Source organism: Pseudophryne corroboree, chromosome 1 (assembly GCF_028390025.1).
Source record: "Pseudophryne corroboree isolate aPseCor3 chromosome 1, aPseCor3.hap2, whole genome shotgun sequence".
NCBI lineage: Eukaryota > Metazoa > Chordata > Amphibia > Anura > Myobatrachidae > Pseudophryne > Pseudophryne corroboree.
The window spans coordinates 848,279,228-848,302,865 of record NC_086444.1 but is presented as its reverse complement, the minus strand read 5'-3'; the positions used below and the strand labels follow the sequence as shown (position 1 = coordinate 848,302,865).

The 23,638-nt window shown below is 43.6% G+C and overlaps 1 protein-coding gene across 2 annotated transcripts in view; it reads left to right on the top strand.

The window, feature by feature from the left end:
• ENOPH1 (enolase-phosphatase 1) overlaps positions 1-23,638 on the top strand; it is an 81,261-nt gene that overhangs the window by 24,346 nt on the left and 33,277 nt on the right. For both annotated transcript variants that reach the window (XM_063919945.1, XM_063919946.1), the window contains exons 3-4: positions 14,073-14,272; positions 18,742-18,874. In XM_063919945.1, the coding sequence (XP_063776015.1) occupies positions 14,073-14,272; positions 18,742-18,874 (333 nt within the window). The remainder of the gene's footprint in view (positions 1-14,072; positions 14,273-18,741; positions 18,875-23,638) is intronic.

Here is a 23,638-nt window from a genome sequence, read left to right as displayed (position 1 = left end):
GAGAGATAAGGAGAGTTCTAGACATTGGGCCCAGTTCGGGTCTTTGGCCTCACAGAGGGCTAATCAGGGTTTCAGCTGTGTAAGAGTGTTATAGGGCTGCTAGTCTGATTAGTATGGGGAGACTGCCTGGGAAGGCTGCAGGAGCTGTGTGAGAGGAACACACTTTTTGACACAAGTAAGCTGCACAGTATTTACTGGAGAACTCTTTGTTTTTGTTTACTGACAGTTAGGAATATCCTGTGTTTAGTTAGTGCCGGATAGGCAAGGTATTTTCTTTTGGTGTTTGTTTTATTTTCTGTTTCAATAAAACTGGCCGGGGTCAGTTGTACCAGAAACTGGACTTGTGTTGTTCCTCAGCTGCTGCATGCTGCCATATTCCCCAGGAAGAGGCGCCTTGCACCCCTACAGTGTTACACTTAGCAGCTGCTAAGACTGCATTTCTCCCTAATACTAATCCTTATTCACAGAAGGCAAAAAGTACCACTTTTCGTTCCTTTCGACCTCAGTGGAAAGCGAAGGGTCAGACATACACGAGACAAGCTCGTGCTCACAAAACCACTAAGGCCAAAGCAAAACAATCCTGGGCCGCCCATTAGCCTGCTTCCAAACAAGACAAGCCTGCTGCATGACGGGGCTGGCCTCCCCCTGGGGGATCCCAGGGTGGGAGGCCGACTGGTGCAATTCTTCCAGGTCTGGTTAAAGACCACTTCAGACGCATGGGTGCGAGAAGTTGTTTCTCACGGGTACGCAGTCTCTTTCAAGAGACGCCCCCCTCGCCAGTTCTGCACAATGGTTATTCCTTCGGATATGTTGAAGGAGCATGCTCTACACCTGGTTGTGGATTCCCTCCTGGATACAGGAGTGGTAGTGCCGGTACCTCTGTCCCAGAGAGGCAGGGGATACTATTCGACCCTGTTTCTAATTCCGAAACCCAGTGGGTCTATCCAGCCTATACTCGACTTCATATCACTGAACAAATTTGTGAGGGTGTACAAGTTCTGTATGGAAACGCTGCACTCGATTGTACTTGCCATGGAACCCGGAGATTATATGGTATCCCTGGATATACAAGATGCTTATCTGCATATACTGTACCTATTGCCATATCTCATCCGCAATATCTGCGGTTTGCTATTGGCAACAGTCACTATCGGTTCCAGGCTCTGCCGTTTGGACTGGCCATGGCCCCTCGGATCTTCACCAAGGTTATAGCCATGATGACTGCTCATCTGCGTCGCCAAGCATTCAGGGTCCTGCCATATCTGGAAGACTTGATGTTCCTGGTGAACTCCCAAGATGTCCTCCTCAGTCATCTGCAACTGATGGTACGCTTCCTACAAGCCCACAGGTGGCTCGTCAACTGGAAGAAGTCTTCGCTGGTTCCTGCTTGGAGCATGGTGCCCCTGGGGGCACTGCTAGACACACACAGTCAACGGCTGTTTCTGTCTCCAGAGAAGGTCCTGAAGCTTCAGGACAGGATCAGATACTTCCTCTCTCTTCCAAGAGTGTCAACACACTCGGCGATGTAAGTGCTTCTAATAATAATAATAATAATAATAATAATAATTTTATTTCTATAGCGCTCTTTCTCCAATAGGAAACAGATGCATAGCATAATATAGTACAGAAAATAATGTAGTACAGACCTCATACTAGGCCTCATGGTGTCGGCTTTCGACATGGTAGAGTACGCTCAATTTCATTCCCACCCCCTGCAGAGGTTAATTCTTTCCAAGTGGGATGGCCTGCCTCATCGGATCAGGTCTCAAATGATCTCCTTGACTCCGGAGGTTCGTCTGTCACTAAGCTGGTGGGTACAGGACCAGCAGTTGAGCAGTGGCTGTCCCTTCTGGATCCCCAACTGGGTCCTACTGACTACGGATGCCAGTCTGAGGGGTTGGGGCGTGGTGCTGGAGCAACACTCCAGGGTCGGTGGACCAAGGCGGAATCTCTCCTCTCGATAAACATTCTGGAATTGCGGGCAGTGTTCAATGCTTTGACTCTTGCCCTGTCTCTGATACAGAACAGGCCTGTTCAAGTACAATCAGACAGCGCCACCACGGTGGCATACATAAACCATCATGGCAGCACTCGAAGCCTCATGGCAATGATGGAAGTGTCAAAAATCCTTAGTTGGGCGGATATCAGCAGTGTTCATTCCGTGAATTCTTAACTGGGAAGCGGATTTCCGTACATGCCAGAGAGTGGAGTCTTCATCAGGAAGTCTTTTAACTCTTAGTGAACAAGTGGGGTCTACCAGATGTAGGTCTGATGGTGTTGCAACACAATCACAAAGTTCCGGTCTTCGGATCAAGAACAAGAGATCCTCAAGCAGCGTTCGTGGATGCACTGGCAATTCCATGGAACTTTCGGCTGCCCTACGTGTTCCTTCCAGTGTCACTTCTGCCCAGGGTACTACGGAAGTTCAAGCAAGAAGGAGGAATACTACTTCTAGTCGCACCAGCGTGGCCCAGATAGCATTGTTTCTCAGACCTGCAGGGTCTATCGATAGAGCGTCCTCTTCTACTTCAATGCCCAGACCTCCTCGTTCAGGGCCCTTGTGTCTACCTGGACCTGGCCAGACTGTCTTTGACGGCGTGGCTCTTGAAGCTTCACTCCTGAGGGCCAAAGAATTCTCAGAGGCGGTTATCCAAATTATGCTAAAGGCCCGCAAACCGGCTTCTGCACATACTTATTATAGGGTCTGGAATTCTTTCTTCGCCTGGTGTGCTGCTCAGAATTATGATGCTTCCAAGTTTAGTACTTCCAGACTTCTGGCTTTTCTTGCAACAAGGTCTGGATTTAGGACTTCGTCCTGCCTCCCTCAAGGTTCACATATCTGCCTTGTCGGTGTGGTTTCAGAGAAAAATTGCATCTATACCTGATGTTCATACTTTCACTCAGGGCATACTGCGGATTCAGCCTCCCTATGTCTCTCCTGTGGCTCCATGGGATTTGTCTGTTGTTCTGAATGCCCTGCAAGTGTCTCCATTTGAACCTCTTCAGTCAGTGGACTTTAAATGGCTCACAGCCCAGATCCTGTTTCTGCTGGCTATTGCCTCTGCTAGAAGGGAGTCAAATTTAGGTGCGTTGTCCCGTCGTCCACCCTTTTTGATATTTCATCGTGACCAAACAGTTCTTAGAACTTGCCCTGGTTATTTACCGAAGGTGGTGCCATCTTTTTAACTTAATCAAAAAACTCTTGGGCGGCCCTTCGTGGTGTGTCCACAGAACAATTGTGCAAGGTGGCTATGTGGTCCTCAGTGAACATGTTTATTAGGTTCTATGCCTTTGATACTTCCGTCTCCCAGGATGCTTCCTTTGGACGACGGGTTCTCATACCCGCTAAGGTGCGTCCCCTCCCTTGAGGAACTGCTTTAAGACATCCCGATGTATTCCCTGTGGAACACAGTGTACCCCGGTGCAGAAAAGGAGATTTATACCATGGTTAAATCTCTTTCTGCGAGGTACACTGGGTTCCACAGGGTGCCCACCCTGACGCACTTAACTTCTTTGGGTTTGTATGGCATTAGCCGCTAGTCCCTTCTCCTGTCATGAGAACGTGGTTCTATGTGACTAACCTCTGCCTTTTCTTTTACAAGCTTCTGCATTGGACTGGTTAACGAAACTGAGCTCACAGTGCCTGGAGGTGGGGTTTTAGAGGAGGCCCCACAATGCATTCTGGGACAGTCTAAAGCTTTAGCCTGTTGGTGCCTCTCGATCAAGATCCATCTCTACACCCCAATGTATTCCCTGTGGAACCCAGTGTACCTCGCAGAAAGAGATTTAACCATGGTGAGTCTACCATAAATCTCCTTATATCAAATATTCATATTTCATCTATTGACCATGCAGCTTACTGATCTGAAAGTATTATTGCTTACTTTACAGTATCATTATAATCCTAATTATGGTGTATCGCTTATTGATCCCATCAAAAACATGTATTTGATCCTATATCTTCAGATGGCAATATGCTGAATTCTATATCCTCATTAATCCCATCATATATTCATATGATTGATTTTGTCATTTTTTAATGGTCACACTTGTGTACGTTGTCTCCTGTATCTTAAATTTCACAATAAAGATCGTAATATATGTAATACCAAATCCATTATGCAATATAGGGAGTAATATGATGATACAGTATTTCCCACTGTCTGTATGTAAAGCATATATAGTATAAATACTTAGTATGCATTTCATATTGCCATCTGAAGATAAGGGATCCAATATTTTTTTTTTTATGGGATCAATAAGTGTTACACCATCATTAGGATTATAATGAAACTGTAAAGTGAGCAATTATACTTTGAGATCAGTAAGCTGCATGGTCAATAGCTGAAATATGAACATTTGCTATACAGTATACAATTACGGACATACCTTATCATTAAAAAATAACTATTGTGATATGTTAATAGAAACCTTGGTGACATATGTAATGCATCAATTACATCCATGATGACATGTGTAATGTATAAAACACATGGTATATAAGTATTTTCTGGACCTTTAATTAAACGGAGAGCAGGGAATAACTAATTTTTGCCTATTAAGGTCTGACACTAATAAGTAAGAGAACTCTCAGCATTAAATTAAGGGAGTAGAAGACATAACATTGTGTGTGAAAGATTATACTGTGGTCTGACACTAATAGGTGAGAGACACTGACACTAATAAGTGAAAGATTTTTTCTTTTCAGACCCACATTATTTAAGGAGCCCATAAGAACAGCGCATTTAAATATGTACTGTATTAAAGTGAGAGGTAATTTTCCAACATGCTTGACACTATATGTGAGAGGTAATTTACCTATATACCTGACACTATGGGCGGTATTCAAATGGTACAATCTCCTTTGTAAAGTGATCACCGTTATCGCGCTTATGTCGCCCATAGTAATCAGATTTAGCCTCGGAAAGGGTTGGGCACCCTCGCTACCCCGGGGGTAGCGAGTTGAAATGATGATACCACACCCGTCAGCAGAAACAGAACGGGTGTGGAAGGAGCTAAAAAGAATTGAATTCGGCCCTATATGTGAGAGGTAATCTGACTGATATTAATAAATCCTCTCCTAATGAGATCAGATACTCTATATGGGCTCCCACTATATAATGTACAATTGCCAGTATCATACCTGACGACATGAATGTTACCCTCGAGTTAGGAGCCATATATTAATCTCCATTGTTAACTATTGAATAATAATTGGCTCTCTGAATATGAAATTAAATCTATTATATAAAAACCAACAGTCTTTTTAACACACTTTATGTAAGTCAGCTATAATACATCTCGAAGTGTATTGATCCACACTTGTTACAGCATTGACTACTGTCACATAATTGTATCAAAACATAAATACATTTCCAGGCAAGTTGCCAAGATTCTTGTATGAGCACAATAGTAACAATTTTGTTAGATCTCAGTGGAATTCACAATATTGACCAAAAGGAGATACATAGTATCAATCTATACCACGCTAGTGATCCAAGAGGACAGACAAAAAAAGACGCTCAGTTTTTAACAATCTATGTTTATTTCTTCTTCTGTAATTCAGTGTTGTCAAACTTTCACATAATTGTTATATATGTTTTTTTTTAAATATTTAGCATATAGTCAATTGTAGGACATGAGATAATATAACATGTCACCATTTTGGTAATGAATTGATTAAAAGTTAAATTTTCAATATTTAGTGCACCACAAAACAGATCCTTTTCTTTCTTCTTTCCATGCCTTCGTCCTTCAGTAGCATTTCCAATTTCTGGCACTGGCCTTTCTTGAGCTCCTCGGGTCTTTACCAAAATCATGGCTGTTATGACAGCCCAGCTTCATCGTCAGGAGGTCAGAATACTCCCATACCTAGATGACCTGCTGATTCTGGCACACTCCACAAAGTCTTTCACCGCCATCTTCAGATGACCATGGCCTTCCTGCAAACACACGGCTGGCTCATCAACTGGAAAAAGTCCTCCCTGACTCCTTCCCAACGGACGCTGTATCTGGGAGCTCTCCTGGATTCTCAGGTACAAAGGATTTTCCTAGAAGCAGACAAAATTTCCGCACTGCAAACAAGAGTATGGAGGTTACTTCACAGTCACCGAGTATCCATTCACTTGGCAATGCAGATCTTGGGGTCAATGGTCTCCACCTTCGACATGGTGGAATATGCCCATTTCCACTCCAGGACCCTTCAACATCTAATCCTCTCCAGGTGGAATGTACAACATCATCTGATCAGGTCCCAGACAATGGTCCTCTTTCCAGAAGTTCGCCTGTCCATCTCCTTGTAGCTACAGACGTCCCACTTGGAAAAGGCTCCCCCCTTCTGGATTCCGGATTGTGTGCTCCTTTACACGGATGCCAGCCTCCGCGAGTGGGTCACAGTAACCGGCCAACATTTCTTTCAGGGCCGTTAGACTCCCACCAGGAGTTGCTTGGCAATCAATTTCCTGGAAATTCGAGCCGTCTATAGAGCACTCACTCTGGCTAGGGACATTCTCCAGGGCAGGCCTGTCCGAGTCAAGTCTGACAAAGCCACTGCGGTGGCCTACCTCAATCAGTGGGGCAGTCGCAGTTTGTTGGCGATGCAGGAAGTGGCACACATTCTCCGATGGGCCGAACGTCATATTCCGGCCATCTCGGTGGTGTTCATCCCAGGGTTCCTCAACTGGAAGGCAGATTTCCTCAGCCGTCACGATGTCCATGCAGGAGAGTGGACTGTACACCCAGAAGTCTTCCAAACTCTGGTGGACAAATGTGGTCTACCGAACGTGGATCTCATGGCCTTACGACACAACCATAAAGTTCCTGTAAATGGGTCCAGAACAAGAGACCCTGACAGCCTTTGTGGACGCTCTGGCAGTGAAGTGGACCTTCAGTCTGGTGTAGCTCTTCCTTCCGGTCTCCCTCCTTCCCAGGGTTCTTCGCAAATTCAGACAAGAAGGAGGCACCGTCGTTTTGATAGCAATGGCTTGGCCCAGGCGCAATTGGTTCACCGATTTCCAGAGTCTCTCCATAGACACTCCTTTTCCACTTCCTCTGCCACCAGACCTGTTGTCTCAAGGTCCCTGTCTGCACCCGAACATAGGGCCTAATTCTGAGTTGATCGCAGCATCAAATTTGTTAGCAGTTGGGCAAAACCATGTGCACTGCAGGAGGGGCAGATGTAACATGTGCAGAGAGAGTTAGATTTGGGTGGGGTGTGTTCAAACTGAAATCTGAATTGCAGTGTAAAAATAAAGCAGCCAGTATTTACCCTGCACAGAAACAAAATAATCCACTCAAATCTAACTCTCTCTGTAAATGTTATATCGCCCCCCCCCCCCCTCCTGCAGTGCACATGGTTTTGCCCAATTGCTAACAAACTTGCTGCTGCGATCAACTCAGAATTACCCCCATAGCTCGCCTGTCTTTGATGGCATGGATCTTTAGTCATTCCTCTTAAGATCCAAAGGTTTCTCCCACTCAAATGATGCTCAGGATTTGGAAGCTTCACATGACTATCCGCCAGGCTTACACGCAGGCTGACCTCCCTGTGCCGGATACAGTCTCTGTCTATTCTACTCGCTCTGTGGGTCCTTCGTGTGCAGTCCGTTGTGGTGCATCTGCTAAACAACTGTGCAAGTCGGCCCCGTGGTCTTCTGTCCATACTTTTCTTAGGTTCTATGCTTTTCATACCTTTGCCTTTCAAGATGCTTCCTTTGGGCGCCATATTCTCCTCTCCTGCTCAGGAGTATCCCCTCCCTTAGAAAACTGCTTTGGGACATCCCCAGGGTATTCCCTGTGGTACACTATGGACTCTGAAGAAGAAAATAAGAGTTATGGTAGACTTACCATGGTTAACTCGTTTTCTCCGAGGTCCATAGGCTCCACAGGGCACCCGCACTGGTGCACCTTGCTTCTATGGGTTTTTCCTCTTGGTCACCAGTTCCCTTCTCTGTTGTATGAGAGTGTGTTTCTTCCTTCTCTCCTATCCTGCTTCTGCCTTGGGCTTGTTCATGAAAATTGACTGGCCCTGGCTGGGGACGGAATATAATGGGGACGAGGGACTGAAGCATCCTGGGAGCTTAAAAGATTTAACGGTTTGGTGCCTGATCCTCTGCAACCACCTACACCCCAAGGTATTACCTGTGGATTCTATGGACCTCGTCAAAAATAGTTAATTGTAAGTCTCCCATAACTCTTACATTTTTTGTGGGCATGGTTATCCTCTTTGGTCATGCTCATTTTCTGGTAGTAGTCCTCTGAATTTACCTGAAGCAGGGCATCTTTCCGGACAATTAAAGAAGATTTGGTCCAATATTCCATTAAGGAAACTATAAAATCATATGAAGCTCAGTGCCAACACTATTTCTGCTGAAAAGGATATGGTCCTGATGAGAGAGCATGGATCAAGAATAGTTACTGTATGTGCATACAGAGAGACAGTATAGAGATGTTTCACCTTAAGGGGCAGATGTATTAACCTGGAGAAGGCATAAGGAAGTGATAAATCAGTGATATGTGCAAGGTGATAAAGGCACCAGCCAATCAGCTCCAATATGTAAATTAACAGTTAGGATCTAATTGGCTGGTGCCTTTATCACCTTGCACATATCACTGGTTTATCACTTCCTTATGCCTTCTGCAGGTTAATACATCTTCCCCTAAATTCCTTAAAAAATCTGTTGCCTCGACCGGGGGGGTGGGGGGGAGGGGAGACACTACTATGTGGAGCAGTGTCAGGATCAGGGCCGGCCGGCGACAGGGGACACCTGTACCAGGCCCCAAGGATCAGAGGGGCCCCAAGTATATCCTGGTTAGTGCCCGGCAGGGATGTGAACCGTCTTAACCACATAGGGCAGCGAGCTGTAGGCGGTGTGGGTGTAACCTCATAGTGACAGGAGCCTCTCGCACAGAGTGTGGCACAAGTGTCCTGGTCTTGGATCTGCTGCAGGATGTTACAGGACATTGCAGCAGCTCCGCTGACCAGTATTCCTGTGCCCTGCGCCGGCCTCTTCTGGTGGGGTATGAGGGCAGCATGGTTCCTGCTGTGCGGTGTGAGGGTCTGGATACTGGGAAGTCTCTCCCTGGGGCTAGAGGAGATTGGTGAGGGGATACAAGGCTTTGGCATGAGGTGGAAGAGCTGGGAATGCAACACAGAGTCATTGGGGAGAGACGGACAGTGGGGTGTGTGGGAGGAAGGCAGACACAGACTGTGGTGTATGTGGGGGAGGAAGGAGATATTGCCCGACTAATGAGGTCACCTGGACACGGTGGGCAAGCCATTACTTATGGCCATAACTAAGCGAAGAACCTCGCTCAAAATGCAAAATTTTATTGCAATGATTATCATTAATAAAATGGTAATGTTTGAATTGTGCACCTGCAACCTTGTCTTTGTATGCAGTTCTACTGAAAGGTCTCCGCAGGGTCGCACCTCTCATTACCGGTGTGCACCCCAGGATCCCTCCCCTGTGTGTGTGTGTGTATATATATATATATATATATATATATATATATATATAAATATTAGTGGCTGGTCTGCGGCACTCCTTGCTTTGTACAAGTAAATACAAACGGCCGGTGCCTTCCATTGAAGACCAGTCCTCAAAATACAACCAAAGATGCAGCTGGCGGCACTCACGGCTGACAAAAATGTTTGACTAAAGCATTGAAACGTTGACTGAATCAGGTTGTATACTGTGATTCTTTCTGAGCCGTGAGTGCCGCCTGCTGCATCTTTGGTGTTATATATATATATATATAAATAAGTCCCAAAGAAATAGACGGCACTCAGAGACTTTGAAGAAATGAATATACAAGGCTGTATTCAAAATCGACGTTTCGGGGTGCAACCCCCTTTCTCAAGATTGTATCACAGCATAACAGACATATATGTCTGTTATGCTGTGATGCAATCTTGAGAAAGGGGGTTGCACCCCCGAAACGTCGATTTTGAATACAGCCTTGTATATTCATTTCTTCAAAGTCTCTGAGTGCCGTCTATTTCTTTGGGACTTGTACATTATCTTTTGGATGGAGCACCTGAGTCCTTAGCATCTAATTAAGTGAGTGCCGGCTGCCTGTGGACATTATATATATATATATATATATATATAAAGTGCGGCTCCGGCTGCAGTTCACTCATTGGGAGCTAATGGAGTGCCAGTACTTGAACTTGTATGTGTGTGTGTGGTATATATATATATATATATATATATAGATATAGATATATTTATTTATTTTTTCTCTTCTTCTATTAACATTTTCATATATCGCTAGTTGCACTTTAATATTATATATATATATATATATATATATATATATATTTGTATATGTATAAAAAATCTGAGGTGGCCCCATAGCTATCACTGTATCATACCTCCCAACATGATTCTCTCCAGGAGGGACACAATGCTCTGCTTCTGGACTTCTCTCTTAATTTGTGATTGGCAGCACCTGTATTGAACAGGTTAATGGATAAGAAAGGTGTTACAGCACAGGTGCTGACAATCACACATTAAGAGGGAAGTCCAGGAGCAGATCATTCTGTCCCTCCTGGAGAGGGTCATGTTAGGAGGTATGCTGTATGGGGCCCCAAGATTTCTGTTGCCGGCCCTGATCAGGATCAGAAAGATAGCAACAATAGTCTCAGTAATTCCATTACTCCTCTGGCCAAACAGCATGATGTCACTCCCCCAGGTGTATGTCATTAACGGGCATATTTATTGATGTTATTTTTACTAAAATAATGGAAAAAAGGGTGTTTTCACACCCTTTACACATTATTTTAGTTTCACTGAAATGTGTTAAATGACTCTTGGAGCAGTTTAAGTGTAAAAATACTCCAAGCCCATTAATTCACATTTCTTTAGTAATCAGATTGCATTTCCCATACTTGGAATGGGAAATACGTTATGGCCAGATTTACTATTACATTTTTTTATAAAAACACTGGAGGGAGCCATGTGATAACGTTATCCACAGTCCCAGCTCCATTCTCCTCTTTGACAGACAGAGCAGAGTCGGGAACCTGCGCTTGTGATCAGCCATGTGTGTCTAATAAAACCACAGGCTGATCACCATTAAAAAAAAATAAAAAACTTACAGGCCCCCTGGTGTGGTAATCGGGGCCCTGTGAGCTCCTCCTTTCCTCCGGTCATCTGAGTGCCGGCTTCCTGCGCAGTCATCAGATGTCTGCTGTAAACCGGCATCTCAGTTTACAGCAGACATCAGATGATGGGGTCACAGAACTCGAAGCCAGCGATCAGATGACCGGACCCGGACAAGCTCACCGGGTAAGTGCAAGGGAGGGGGGATACCCAACGGCTGCTCGTGCGCAGCACATAATCAGGGTATTTTTTTGTGAAAATTACTGAGAAGTCTGCGTAGTGGATTTGCAGGGACAGCGCTTTCTCACAAGCTCTGTCCCTGCGTGTGATGATTGATACATCCCTGTAAATAATAAAAATTAGATCTAAAAATGCACATACACTGGTGACTTCAGCCTGTGGTGACACACATAGTGCCTTCACCAAACTCCAATAAGAATTAAGCTATTTGAGACAATACTGCATTATGTTAATATCTTTTTTGGAGTTTTAGCATAGAATTGTCTATCCCATGGAAAAAAAACTTTTGTTGATTCATTCATCAGTGAACAAGTGTGAAAGGAATCTTCATCTATTATTTGTGTAAAATAATAAGGTTACACATTAAAAGGTGACTGTAATCTGGGGCAGCGCCATTGTGGGGCACGTTTTCCCTCATACATCGCTGTGATGTATTCAGTAATCACATTGCGGATTGGGGTGATTTTATTACATCCCATCTGCATCTGAGTTGCAGATTGAGATAAATATGCCCCTTAGGGCTCTATTCTGTTAGAGCCAGAATTTCCGACAAGTCGGAAATACAGTTCTAATCCGACACCCCCTATTCAATTGCGGGCATTTCCGACTGTTTTTTGGTCTGTTTTCGACAATGCCAATTCAACTTTTTTAAAGTCTAATTGTCATTGTCGAAAACGGGCCAAAAAACTGTCGGAAATGCCCACAAATTCGGCAAAAAACGTGGATCCGTGGCTATCTTCCGATCCACGTGGTTTCCGACAAGTCAGATTTTTTCGTCAAGTCGGAAAAACACCACTGGAATTAAATAGGTCGAATCCAGATTCGACCTAAAAAAGTCAAAAGTGACGTTTTTCCGACTTGTCGGAAATTTAAACACTAATTCAATAGACCCCTTAGTCTTAAATTGCAGGGTAGAGGTGGGTTGTGTAATTTTGCCTAGGTGCTTTATAAGGCTATCAGGGGCACACATGTTCGGTTATACCATTCAGCCTGCCTGTCCATTGTGTTGCTCCGTTGTGCTCTTGTTTTACCTATACTTGACTTTTCTATTATTTAACTTTGCCTATGCTCACATTGTTTTCTCACACTATCAATCTGCAATGACTTTTCAATAATGTCACAAATATTCCAGTATTGTGATTGTTCAGTTTGTGCTAACCTGTCTCATATACTGCCTGCTATTGTCAGCACCACCTTCAAGTAAACTTGTACTAACTTGCACATAAGTCCTGGGGGAAACTGAGTTACAGATGAGCACATTGCCTTCTATGGGAGATGTGCCTGCTATATGTGAATTCCAGATTGTTCTGTAGGTATAAACAGAATCTGATGGTTAGTCATTACACATAGAGGATGGATGGTCCCATCATTTTCTGTCAAGCCTTCACTTTGCTTGTTCTACTCAATGTCCAGAAGAGTATGACGGGTTATAAATGCAGTGGAGTGCTATGGGAATGCTCAGTCAGCATTTTAGTACTTCACATTATTGCTTGATGTCTTGACTTAATTTATAGGACATTTCTAAGTACATTGACTACATTGAGACACTTTCCTAAGCTTATAATGTAACATGCTCCAAGCGCAAGGACATAGCATAGGTATTATCTAATATACTATTAACACGCATTGTTGTAAAAGCGCATGAGTATAATCCATTAGAGATAAGCCAATATTCTGGTTTGTCTGCCTACCTGATAACACCATCAAATACAGTCTTGTCTGCCCAACCATATTCCAATTTCATTGAAAATAATATTACTATCCACTCCTCTGTGCTGTTACATACATGTTACCTGTCAAATGCCCAATTTTTCCAAGACATTCACTTTTTTATTGTGACTCCTTTTAAAATAGCTAAATTTCCTACATTACAAGCTCCATTACAAGATATTCTTATTTCTGATTTGTAGCATTTAATGTCCAAAAACATTGGGGGAATAGACTGAGGAAAACTTTATCACATATAAATTATGTTCCATTTTTAAATTAACAAATAATGGGAGCCTATCATCACTCAGGGATGGAGACACCTATATATAGGGTAAGTCAGGGAACATACTGTGTGGATGAGTGTGACATGAAGTCTCATACAAGTTATTGAGATAGGATAATGTATCCTGGCAGACTGATGTGGCCCTTGTTTTTGTTGTTGTGGTGTTTTGTGTCCAGGCAGCATGCAAAACACCCATAGTAATAAATATACTGCCATATAGATCAGTAACGAGCATTGACAGACATTTCACACTGAGCTCTGCATCCATTTGGGTGTAGTACGACTGACCGGCAGTCGGGATCCTGGCGCCGAGATCCCGACTGTCAGAATGCCAGCAGCGGGGTGAGCGCAAAAGAGCCCCTTGCAGGCTCGCTGCACTCGTAATGCTACGCACTCCACATTATTTATTCTTCCTCCAGGGGTGTCGTGGAAACCCCAAGAGAGAGAATAGTTGTCGGTATACCGGCTGTCAGGATTGCGGCGCCAGTATGCTGAGTGTCGGGATCCCGACAGCTGGTATATCGAGTGCCACCCATCCATTTACCATTGAAACTAATTAAATATGTGAGCTGAAGTTTGCTGTCTCTTTGTATATTTTATTCCCCATTCGTGTTCTTTTCATTTGATAGATAGCATTTTGTTTACAGCACACTTTCACATGGGCAAACATGCTTATGCTTAATGAGACTAAACATAAACTAATCTATTTTATTTTCTCTGTTCGTACTTGTAAGGCAGAAAAAGACTGTGGACTGAATGGATTTGTGCCTATTCCAGATGTAACCGATAATAATGCAGAGTTGCAACAAGTCATACAAGGCGTAGTGAATAATGTTCATTGGCAAATGTCACTGGACAGAAAGACTACAGCACTTAAGCAGCTCCAGGGCCATATGTGGAGGTGTGCATATGCTACTGGACAAGTTAAAGGAGAGTGAGTATTTACAGCTTTTTCTATACTGCTTTCAGGTTAGTAAGTGTTCGATACAAATATCAGCTCATTATCATATTTGTATTAAAAAAAAATAGAATTAAATGAATACTCTACGATTGTATTAGGTTACAGAACAGTTTGGAAATAATGGATATAATAAAGTATAATGATGTTAATAATGTACAGAGGGAGTGGCTCTGGACTGCACACCCTAGCTGCTTGTAATGAGAGCTGCTATCTTACTGAGATTTATAGTACTACACATAGAAAAAACAGAGTATTAATGATTGCATAGTGCATCTGTATTCATTTTTTAGTAAGTACGGATGGTGTAATGGTTCGCATTACTGCCTCACAGCACTGAGGTCATGGGTTCGATTCCCACCATGGCTCTAACTGTGTAGAGTTTGTATATTTTCCCTGGACTTGCGTGGGTTTCCTCCGGGTACTCCAGTTTCCTCCCACAATCCAAAAATATACTGGTAGGTTAATTGGCTCCCTGCAAAATAACCCTAGCGTGAATGTGTGTGTGTACATGTGGTAAGGAATATAGATTGTAAGCTCCACTGGGGCAGGGACTGATGTGAATGGCCAAGTATTCTCTGTAAAGCGCTGCCGAATATGTGTGCGCTATATAAATAACTGGTAATAAAGAATAAAATAAATATTTTTTTTCTGTGCGCAGTACTATAAAGCTCAGCAAGCTAGCACCTCTCATTACAAGCAGGTTGGGTGTGCAGTATAGAGCCACTCCTCTGTATATTCCATGCTATGTATATATATATGTACACTAGAAGTTTGAGATTGCTTCAGTCTAGAGTGGCACCCCTCACCCACCTCCCTCTAACTGTTTTAAGCAGGAAAATATCTGACTGCAAATTGATTCAGGCATAATCAAAAGTAAGTCCTTTTTATATTTATATAGTGTCAGTTTTTTTGGGTGAGCGTTGAGGTGTGGGGCCTCCTGAGCTACTCTGTCTAAGCCATTTCAAGGCATCACCACTTAACACTTATATTCACAATTTATATCACTTTTTATCCATATATTTTTTCACACATTTATTACTTTTGTAACACTCTTAACACGATGTGTGCTGAGCGGGGAGGGGCGCTCATTTCACCCAGCGGTGAAATAAGCGACCTGCTAGACTGTTGTGCCAATCTAGTACAGCGCTGCGCATCGCTATCACTGTGGGGCATACACACGGAGAGATCTGTGCTTAACTTCTAAGCAATCTAGGCAGATTGCTTAGTATTTAAGCACTGATCTCTTCGTGTGTACCCCCATTAACACTCCACTCACTGCTATCTTTCATCAGAGTGATGCCCTTGGGGGGGGATTGGCTGGACAGGTTTGGGGGTGCTTTGCGCCCCATTCGCGAACACAAGAGTGTGTTAGGGACTTGCCCAACAAGAGGTGACCTGGACATTGGTGAGCTGGCCCGTATCTTTGGCCAAATATATGCTAACAGCCTCTTATATGATATTTAATTGTAATATATATTTCAGTTTTGAGTAGTAATGAGTGCATAGTGCATCTGCATCCATTTTTTCTATGTGTGATGTTAATAATGTGCCTGCAAGAAAATAGCACCCGAAACCCTAAAATGACTGGGGACATAATGAGTATCAGGGCCGTTTCTTGGGGCAGAAGAGCAGTGCAACCGCACTGGGCGCCCGCCCCGGCACTAACTGTGGCTCCCTGCTTTCCCCTCATATTTCTCCCTGAGTAACCCGCTCGGGGGGCGGAGTTTCACGGAATGACGCGGTTGCGTCGTTACGTCACGACGCAACCCCGTCACTCCACAAACCCCCCGAGCAGAGTACAGAGGGGGATCCAAGTTAGGAAGAGGGAAAGGCCGGAGCGAGGAGCGACTGGTGAGGCGTGCCGAAGAGCGGTAATCGCCTCTGTAAGTATTCTCTCTCTCTCTTTCAATGTGTAAAATGGGGACACCTGCCCGTAATGTGTGAAATGGGGACTCTTGCCTGCCGTAGTGTGGGTATTTAATGTATTAAGGGCATTGCAGTGTGTGGCATAATATGGTGCAGGGGGCATTACTGTGTGGGGCTTAATATGGTAGAATTTTTTTTTCCTGTGGTGGTCGTGATCTGTTGGAGCAGGGTCAAAAACTGGATTGTGAGGTAGTCTTTTCAGACGAGGCCATGCCCATTAAAATGAGGCCACACCCATTTAGACGAGGCCACGCCCACTTGCCGGGTGCGCGCGCAAGTCTTTTTCATCTAGGTGTGTGTGGGGGGGGGGGGGGGGGGCGCACATTTTTTATGTCATGGGGGGGCGCATTTTTAAATCTCGCACTGGGAGCCAAATTGGCTAGAAACAGCCCTGATGAGTATAGATCAGTTATGGGCAGTATGATGCCCTACAAGCCTTCAAATGTAGCAACCAGCTCCTCCCTTCTTTGTTGTCATACTTGTTTGTTATAGCTTGCAAAACTGATAAGTGTCTCTTTCATTGATTTATATTTTTTAGAGCGGTCCTTTTGAAGGTAAAAGGGCCGTGTAATAAGGTTCCCAAAGTTTATCATGTTGCTTTCACTAGTATAAATAATACTGAACAATAAAAGACATCAGAAAATGAGCATCGTCAAATTACTCCCATTAGACAGTTGACTTAAAATGCTAATCCTGGTTGTAGACAACAGTGAGGACAAATGTAAGTAAAGTTATTGAATTTGCCTGCACAGTCAGTGTTAAGGAAAACAATATAACACTGATAAGTCACAGTCAAGCCTTCTCCATTGAAATCCTCAAAAACCCAAGACATTGTAAGTATTGTAGCAATATTGATACAATAATAACAACTGTGAATTAGAGACCCATTACCGTTATGAAATTATGACTTACATTTGGGAGTGCCCTATATTAAGAATGCTCTTATTTGAAATAAACAAATGAACAGTCTAATATAGATGTAAGATATAATTATTCAAGCTATGTGCGGTCGAAGTGTCCCGGTATACGGTATCTTGCTTTGATTGTACATCTTTCAAATTCAATTAATTAGCATTTTCAGACTGGCACTTGCCTACTGCTTGGTACTTAATGCAGTCGATTATATTTACAAATAAAATGACAAATATATTTTTATATTTAATATGTATGTTCTTGAATTCTTTTCCACAGTTTATAAAACTTACTGTACATATATACCAATAGTTATTCCTGGGAAGAACCTGGGTAATGAGGCTGTGTAAACGGGTGATGCGGGTTCTGTTGTAACCATAGGGAAAGCTAGCTCACAGGCGCTTGAAGATGATGTCATCTCCAAGCGCTGGCGGAACAGAAACACACTGCACACAGGTTCAGTGTGAAAGGGGTCAACCCAGGTTGGGGCGGCAGTGTGTTAAACGGGGTGTGTCCCTGCTCAAACCTGGGTTGGAACCATGTTCAAAAACCCAGGTCAGACCCAGGATTTAGGTGGAATAGGGGTATAATAGTCCCCGTTTTAGTGGGGTGTGGTATGGAAGGTAGATAGTAACTAGGTCGACAGTGTCTAGGTCGACCACTATTGGTCGACAGGGTCTCTAGGTCGACATGGTCTAGGTCAAAAGGTCAACATGAGTTTTTTATGTTTTTTTTGGTCTAGTTTTCTTCGTAGAGTGACCGGGAACTCCAATTAGTGCACCGTGTCCCTTCGCATGGTTCGCTTAGCTTTCCATGCTTCGTAGTCCACGTGGACCGTTAAGTTTGAAAAGGTTCAAAAAAAGAAAAAAATTGTGAAAAACTAATGTCGACCTTGTGACCTGTCGACTTCGAGACCCTGTCGACCTAGTTACTGTCGCCCTAGAGACCGGATCCCGTTTTAGTGATATCCATACTTGAGCACAAATGTTTAAATCAAAACTTACTGAGGTTCTTATAGGCCTTTCACACCAAGCTTCTGACTCGGGATGTTGCTGAGGCATCCCAAGTCCTGGCTTGGTGTGAAAGGGTCTATCCGGGTTGCGTTACCCAGGAATCCGACCCTGGCCGCTATCAGGGTCGGATTTGGGTGTGCTTCGGGTAGCCTGTGGTGGTAATAACGTGACCCAGGTTATCCGACCCTAGTCATGCTACAAGGACCAGAGTGTCAGATCACCAGCACTTGGAGATGATGCTAGCAGATCAGGCAGTTTGCACACTGATGCAGTCTGAAAGGGGTCTATCCAGCAATATCCCGGGTACAGCCTGCAGTGTGAACAGGGTTTCAAACCATATACAGTAACCCAAGTTGAACCAAGGATTTGGTGTGAAAGGGGTATAAATAAGTCACCTGTGCTCAATTTGACTATCCTTAAAACTCAGACTGTTAATGTGATTGAGGACCTTGGTTGGGATCCCCTGCTCTAGACTACATTGTACATTTGATTTAATTCTATTGGCATGGTTGCAATTTATCCACACAAAGTATATAATTAATATATACTATATTAATATACTAAGTAAAAGCATCCTCAATTTTCCTGTAGGGTATACGAGGATGTGCAGCCGGCATTGAGAAAATGGAGGAATGCGGGCCTGAAGTTATATATATATTCTTCTGGCAGTGTTGAAGCACAGAAGCTCCTGTTTGGACACTCAATCGAAGGTGATCTGCTTAAGGTATATAATACTCTGGATTTCATGGTGTAATACTGTTCCTGCAAAATGACATTTTAGAATGGATGCTGGCACATTTTCCAAGTGTGTACTGGTGTTGCATGACTTAACAATACCTTTAATGTGTACACAAGAAGGGTGTCTGGGTTTGGTTATGGATGAGTTACATTTTCTAAGTGTCCCGCAAAATGTAGTCGATTTGATATTTAGCCTAAAATGTTCTCTGTCCTACCCTGACCACATCATATAGCAAAATAAGTTGTATCTGAGCCAGGATGAGGGTATCACAATCACCCCAGCTTTAGGGGGGTTAGGGTTAGGCTACGGGGGGGAGGGAGATTAGGGTTAGGCTGCAGAGAGGGGGGTTAGGGTTAGGCACCACCGGGGAAGTGTTAGGGTTAGGCACTAAGGGGGGCGGGTTAGGTTTAGGCTGTGGGAAATGGGGGTTAGGTTTAGGCACCACCGGGGGAGGTTAGGGTTAGGCACCAATAGGGAAGGTTATGGTTAAGCTGCGGACAGGGAGAGGTAGGGGCGGGTGGTTAGGGGACCCTGCACACCTTTGTCGGCATTGCCACGATCGGAATGCCGGTGTCGGTATACTGACAACCGGCATCCCGACTGCCGGCTTTTCATACTGATCCCTCACTATGTGTCTTTCATTTTGTCTTCGATTACCACCTTGTTCATCGATTCTAAACATACCATTGTTTTATTTGAACAAAGAAACCTTAATCTGGCCATTCATGGGGCATTCCAATCATTTAACCAAATAATTATAGTTTTTATATAGGGGATATGAAAGTCTGTCTGAATTCAATGAATGTATATGGCCAATTGATTCATAGTTTGTTTAAAAAAGAATAATATTTACAATTAAGGAGGTACTTCCATTAATCACTTAACTGATACTTTTTTCCCAACAAAACCACTCAGAAATTATCTTTTTTATTTTAATTACGTAATAAACGTAAAAGTGCGTGTGTGTATATGTATGTATGTATGTATATATATATATATATATATATATATATATATATATATATATATATATATATATATATATATATAAAACTGGTCCGGCACTCAGGAATAGACAGCTGATGGTGTATATGCTCCGGTGCCCTCCAACCAGACTAGATAGTCTGTACATACACGGACAAAGAACCAGGCGGCACTCAGGAGACAATAATTCGGTGAAACCAACGGGTGCTTTACTTCAACATTTCGGGGTTCGGGACCCCGTCTTCAGGACACACACAGTGAACACAGTGCAATACAACTATTTAAATACCTTACCTGGCGCCTCTCTGGCTGTCCTCGCCGCGCCTCCGTTCGGCTTCCAGGATCCAGGCTTCCGGTTCCGGACACTGTCACATGACCGGATACCCGCTCACCAGGCCGTCACAGGGGGGCATGGGGGAATGTTGCCAGGATACGCCTGTCAACAACAATAACACCACATTACTGAGTGAACAAATGACAGTGAATCGTATGAAATATTATTTAAAATATTATAAGACAGGCTAGCATTCACACTGCCTGAGTAATTGATTATCATAAATACCTAAAAATAATATGCAAAAAGTGACACAGTGACGAAGATATGCTAATACCTACTATACTAGATTAAAAACAATGAAACATTAATTGCACAGTGTCCCGCGGCTGCGCAATCATATCTTACCAGATTGAGCGACCTGCAGGCTATTTCTTGACCTAATAAATAACTAACACGTCTAAGGTACTTTAATAAACAGGTCACGGATCAAGATAATATTAGATTCAGAGGAACCAGTGTTCCATCTACACTAAATGCTATCTCACAAACATACACCGTGCCTGTCAGAATGGCAAAAAAGCAATATAAAAATTGCTACATGCATCATCGGACAATGATAGGACTCACAGTACTCATTTTGAAATATAACCTTTATATAAAATTGCTCATGCCTAGGGATTCATTGAGTCCCTTCGGGCTGAGTGTGTTAAGCATCAGAATCCACCTCGTTTCTAATTGATACAGGTGTTTGGCCCTGTCTCCCCCTCTTATTGAAAAGGGGGCCTGGTCTATAATACGGTACCTTAATGTAGCCAGGCTATGTTTGGCTAAAGCAAAATGCCTGGCTACAGGTTGCTCACTTGTACCCGTGTTCAGGGCCGCCCTCATCGCTGACCTGTGTTGGGTCATTCTGACTTTAAAGCTGCATTCAGTTTTCCCTACGTAATGTTGACCGCAGGGGCATTTCAGTAAATATACAACAAACTTAGAATTGCAATTAACCGATACCCGAATGTTGATCTTTTTACCAGTATATGGGTGCTGAAACGAATCTCCGGGTATCAGGAAATTACAAGTAGTGCATCCACATTTGTAACAGCCTTTTTTCTGTCTCAAAAAATGTGTGGCTGTAACAGCTTTTTTTGAAACGTCTGATCTAACTAATAGACTCCTAAGATTTTTACTCCTAGTGTAACTAGGCATGAGTCTGCTGTTTTTGAACATCCATAATTCTGGGTCAGTTTGAATAATGGGCCACAGCTCTCTAGTTTTTTTGTTGGTGTATCTGCTAGCAGTGTTGAATTGATTGACCCAAGGAAAAATATCCCCTTGGGATTTCTTGTCTTTACTTTCCAGCAATTGCTGTCGGGGCTTACTCAATGCTCTATGTCGGGCTTGTTGTAACAACTCGATGGGATATCCCCTTTCAAGAAATTTGGATGTCATGCTGTCAAGTTGTATATCACGTACACTGGGGTCGCTGTTAATCCTGCATACTCTCAACATCTGCGAATAAGGTAAGCCATAAATGGTAGCCTTAGGGTGAAAACTATCGAACCTCAATATAGTATTACGGTCTGTTTCTTTCGTGTACATGGATGTACTGATCACGCCATTCTCAATGGAGATCTGGACGTCTAGAAAATTGATCTGATGGGCATCGAGCGCCATGGTAAATTTAACTGGGCTACAAGAAACATTATGTGTATTGATCAAATTCTCCAGTTCACATTTAGGTCCTGACTCAATTACCAACAAATCGTCTATATACCTCGTATATAGAACCAAATGTTGCAAAATAATGGGTTGTGACAAAAATAAATCCTTATCCGTCTCCCACATAAATGTATTCGCGAACGAAGGGGCCACACAGGACCCCATCGCACACCCTGTGAGCTGTAAATAAAATTTGTTATCATGCAAAAAATAGTTGTGTAAGCGTAAATTCAAGTAATGACAAAAAGAAATCAGGATCTGGGCCAGTGTAAAGCGGATTATTGGTAATAAGGATCCTCACTGCCTGTATTCCCTGATGATGTGGAATACAGGTGTATAAACTCGAGACGTCAATTGTGGCCAAAGTGGAGGAAACTGGAATGGTTTTTAACATATCCAACTTCCTCAACAGGGCTGACGTATCTTTCAAGTGTGTCTGAGTCGCTTGTATGCAGGGCTGCAGGAAGGCGTCTAAATAAACCGCTATAGGTTCACACAATGACCCCCTGGCAGAGATGATAGGTCTGCCAGGGGGGTTATTCACATCTTTGTGAACCTTGGGAATGATGTAAAATAGAGGTGTCACTGGATGTACTCTGACCAACGCCTTATGTACCGCTGTCGTGATGATGCCCTCGTGAGAGCTTCCGACAACAACTCATCTAGTTCCCTCTGGAACCTAACGGTGGGGTTCTAGCCTAGACAGACATAAGTGGAGGTATCGCCAAGGAGTCTAGTACATTCGGCTTTATATTTATCCATGTCCATTATGACTGGCTCCTCCCTTGTCTGCTCCCCGTATGACGATATCATCTCTGTCCCTCAATTCTTTGAGCGCCAAGTGCTCCCCTTTAGTTAAATTGGAATGTGATTTCTCACACGAGTGCTCTATCGACGACTCAACCATACGGTTAAATGTTTTAATAGAAGGGTTGATGGATATTGGCTCAAAGTGAGACTTGGTAGTGATCTTTCTTACGGCCTCGGGTACTGTGGACTCAACACATGTACTGGTCGCTTTAGGATGCTTCCCAAAATACTCTTTCAACTTCAGGTTTCGTTGTAATCTATATGTGTCAATTTTCCACTGTACCATGTCTGGCTTGTGAGTAGGCACATATGACAGGCCTTTACTCAATACCCCAGTCATGTCCTTGGTCAATGGAAATGATTAAAGATCAATTGCGGGTCGCTCTCGGAGGTTTCTTGTCTGATGCGGCTCCTCTCCCTCCGCCTCATTTGGCCCCCCCTCCTCGTGGGCTTATTTTTCTGCCAGAGATACCGGCCCAGGTGCGAGCCACTAAAGGGACATCCTGTACTCGATCTCCCCGAGTGGATGTGCATTCCTCATTATCACTGGCCGAGGTGCTGGTGAATTGGACCATCCGTCTCCTCCTTGCTTGGCCTCTCGGGCCTTGCTGCTGTGATTGAGATTTGGCACCAAGCCATGCATATACTCTATGTTGTATGTAATCCTGTTGGACACGGGCCAGTTTCTGTTTTTTGTATCGTATCAGATCCCTTTGGTATTGCTCCACTTGTGTGGTAAGTTTGTCCATCCATTTAGTGGTAGTATCAGCCATTAGGCTTGTTCCATGCTGAGACTCAAATGTGCTGATATTAGCCTTAGTGCTACTCAATTCTTTCTTGGACTCTTCTATGACCAGAAGGATTAAGTCCATCGAGCACTTATTCAGTATTGAGATCCAGTGTTTACAGAACACTAAATTGTGTCTTCCTATGGTGGGCATATTGTGGATGCGAAAACCTCT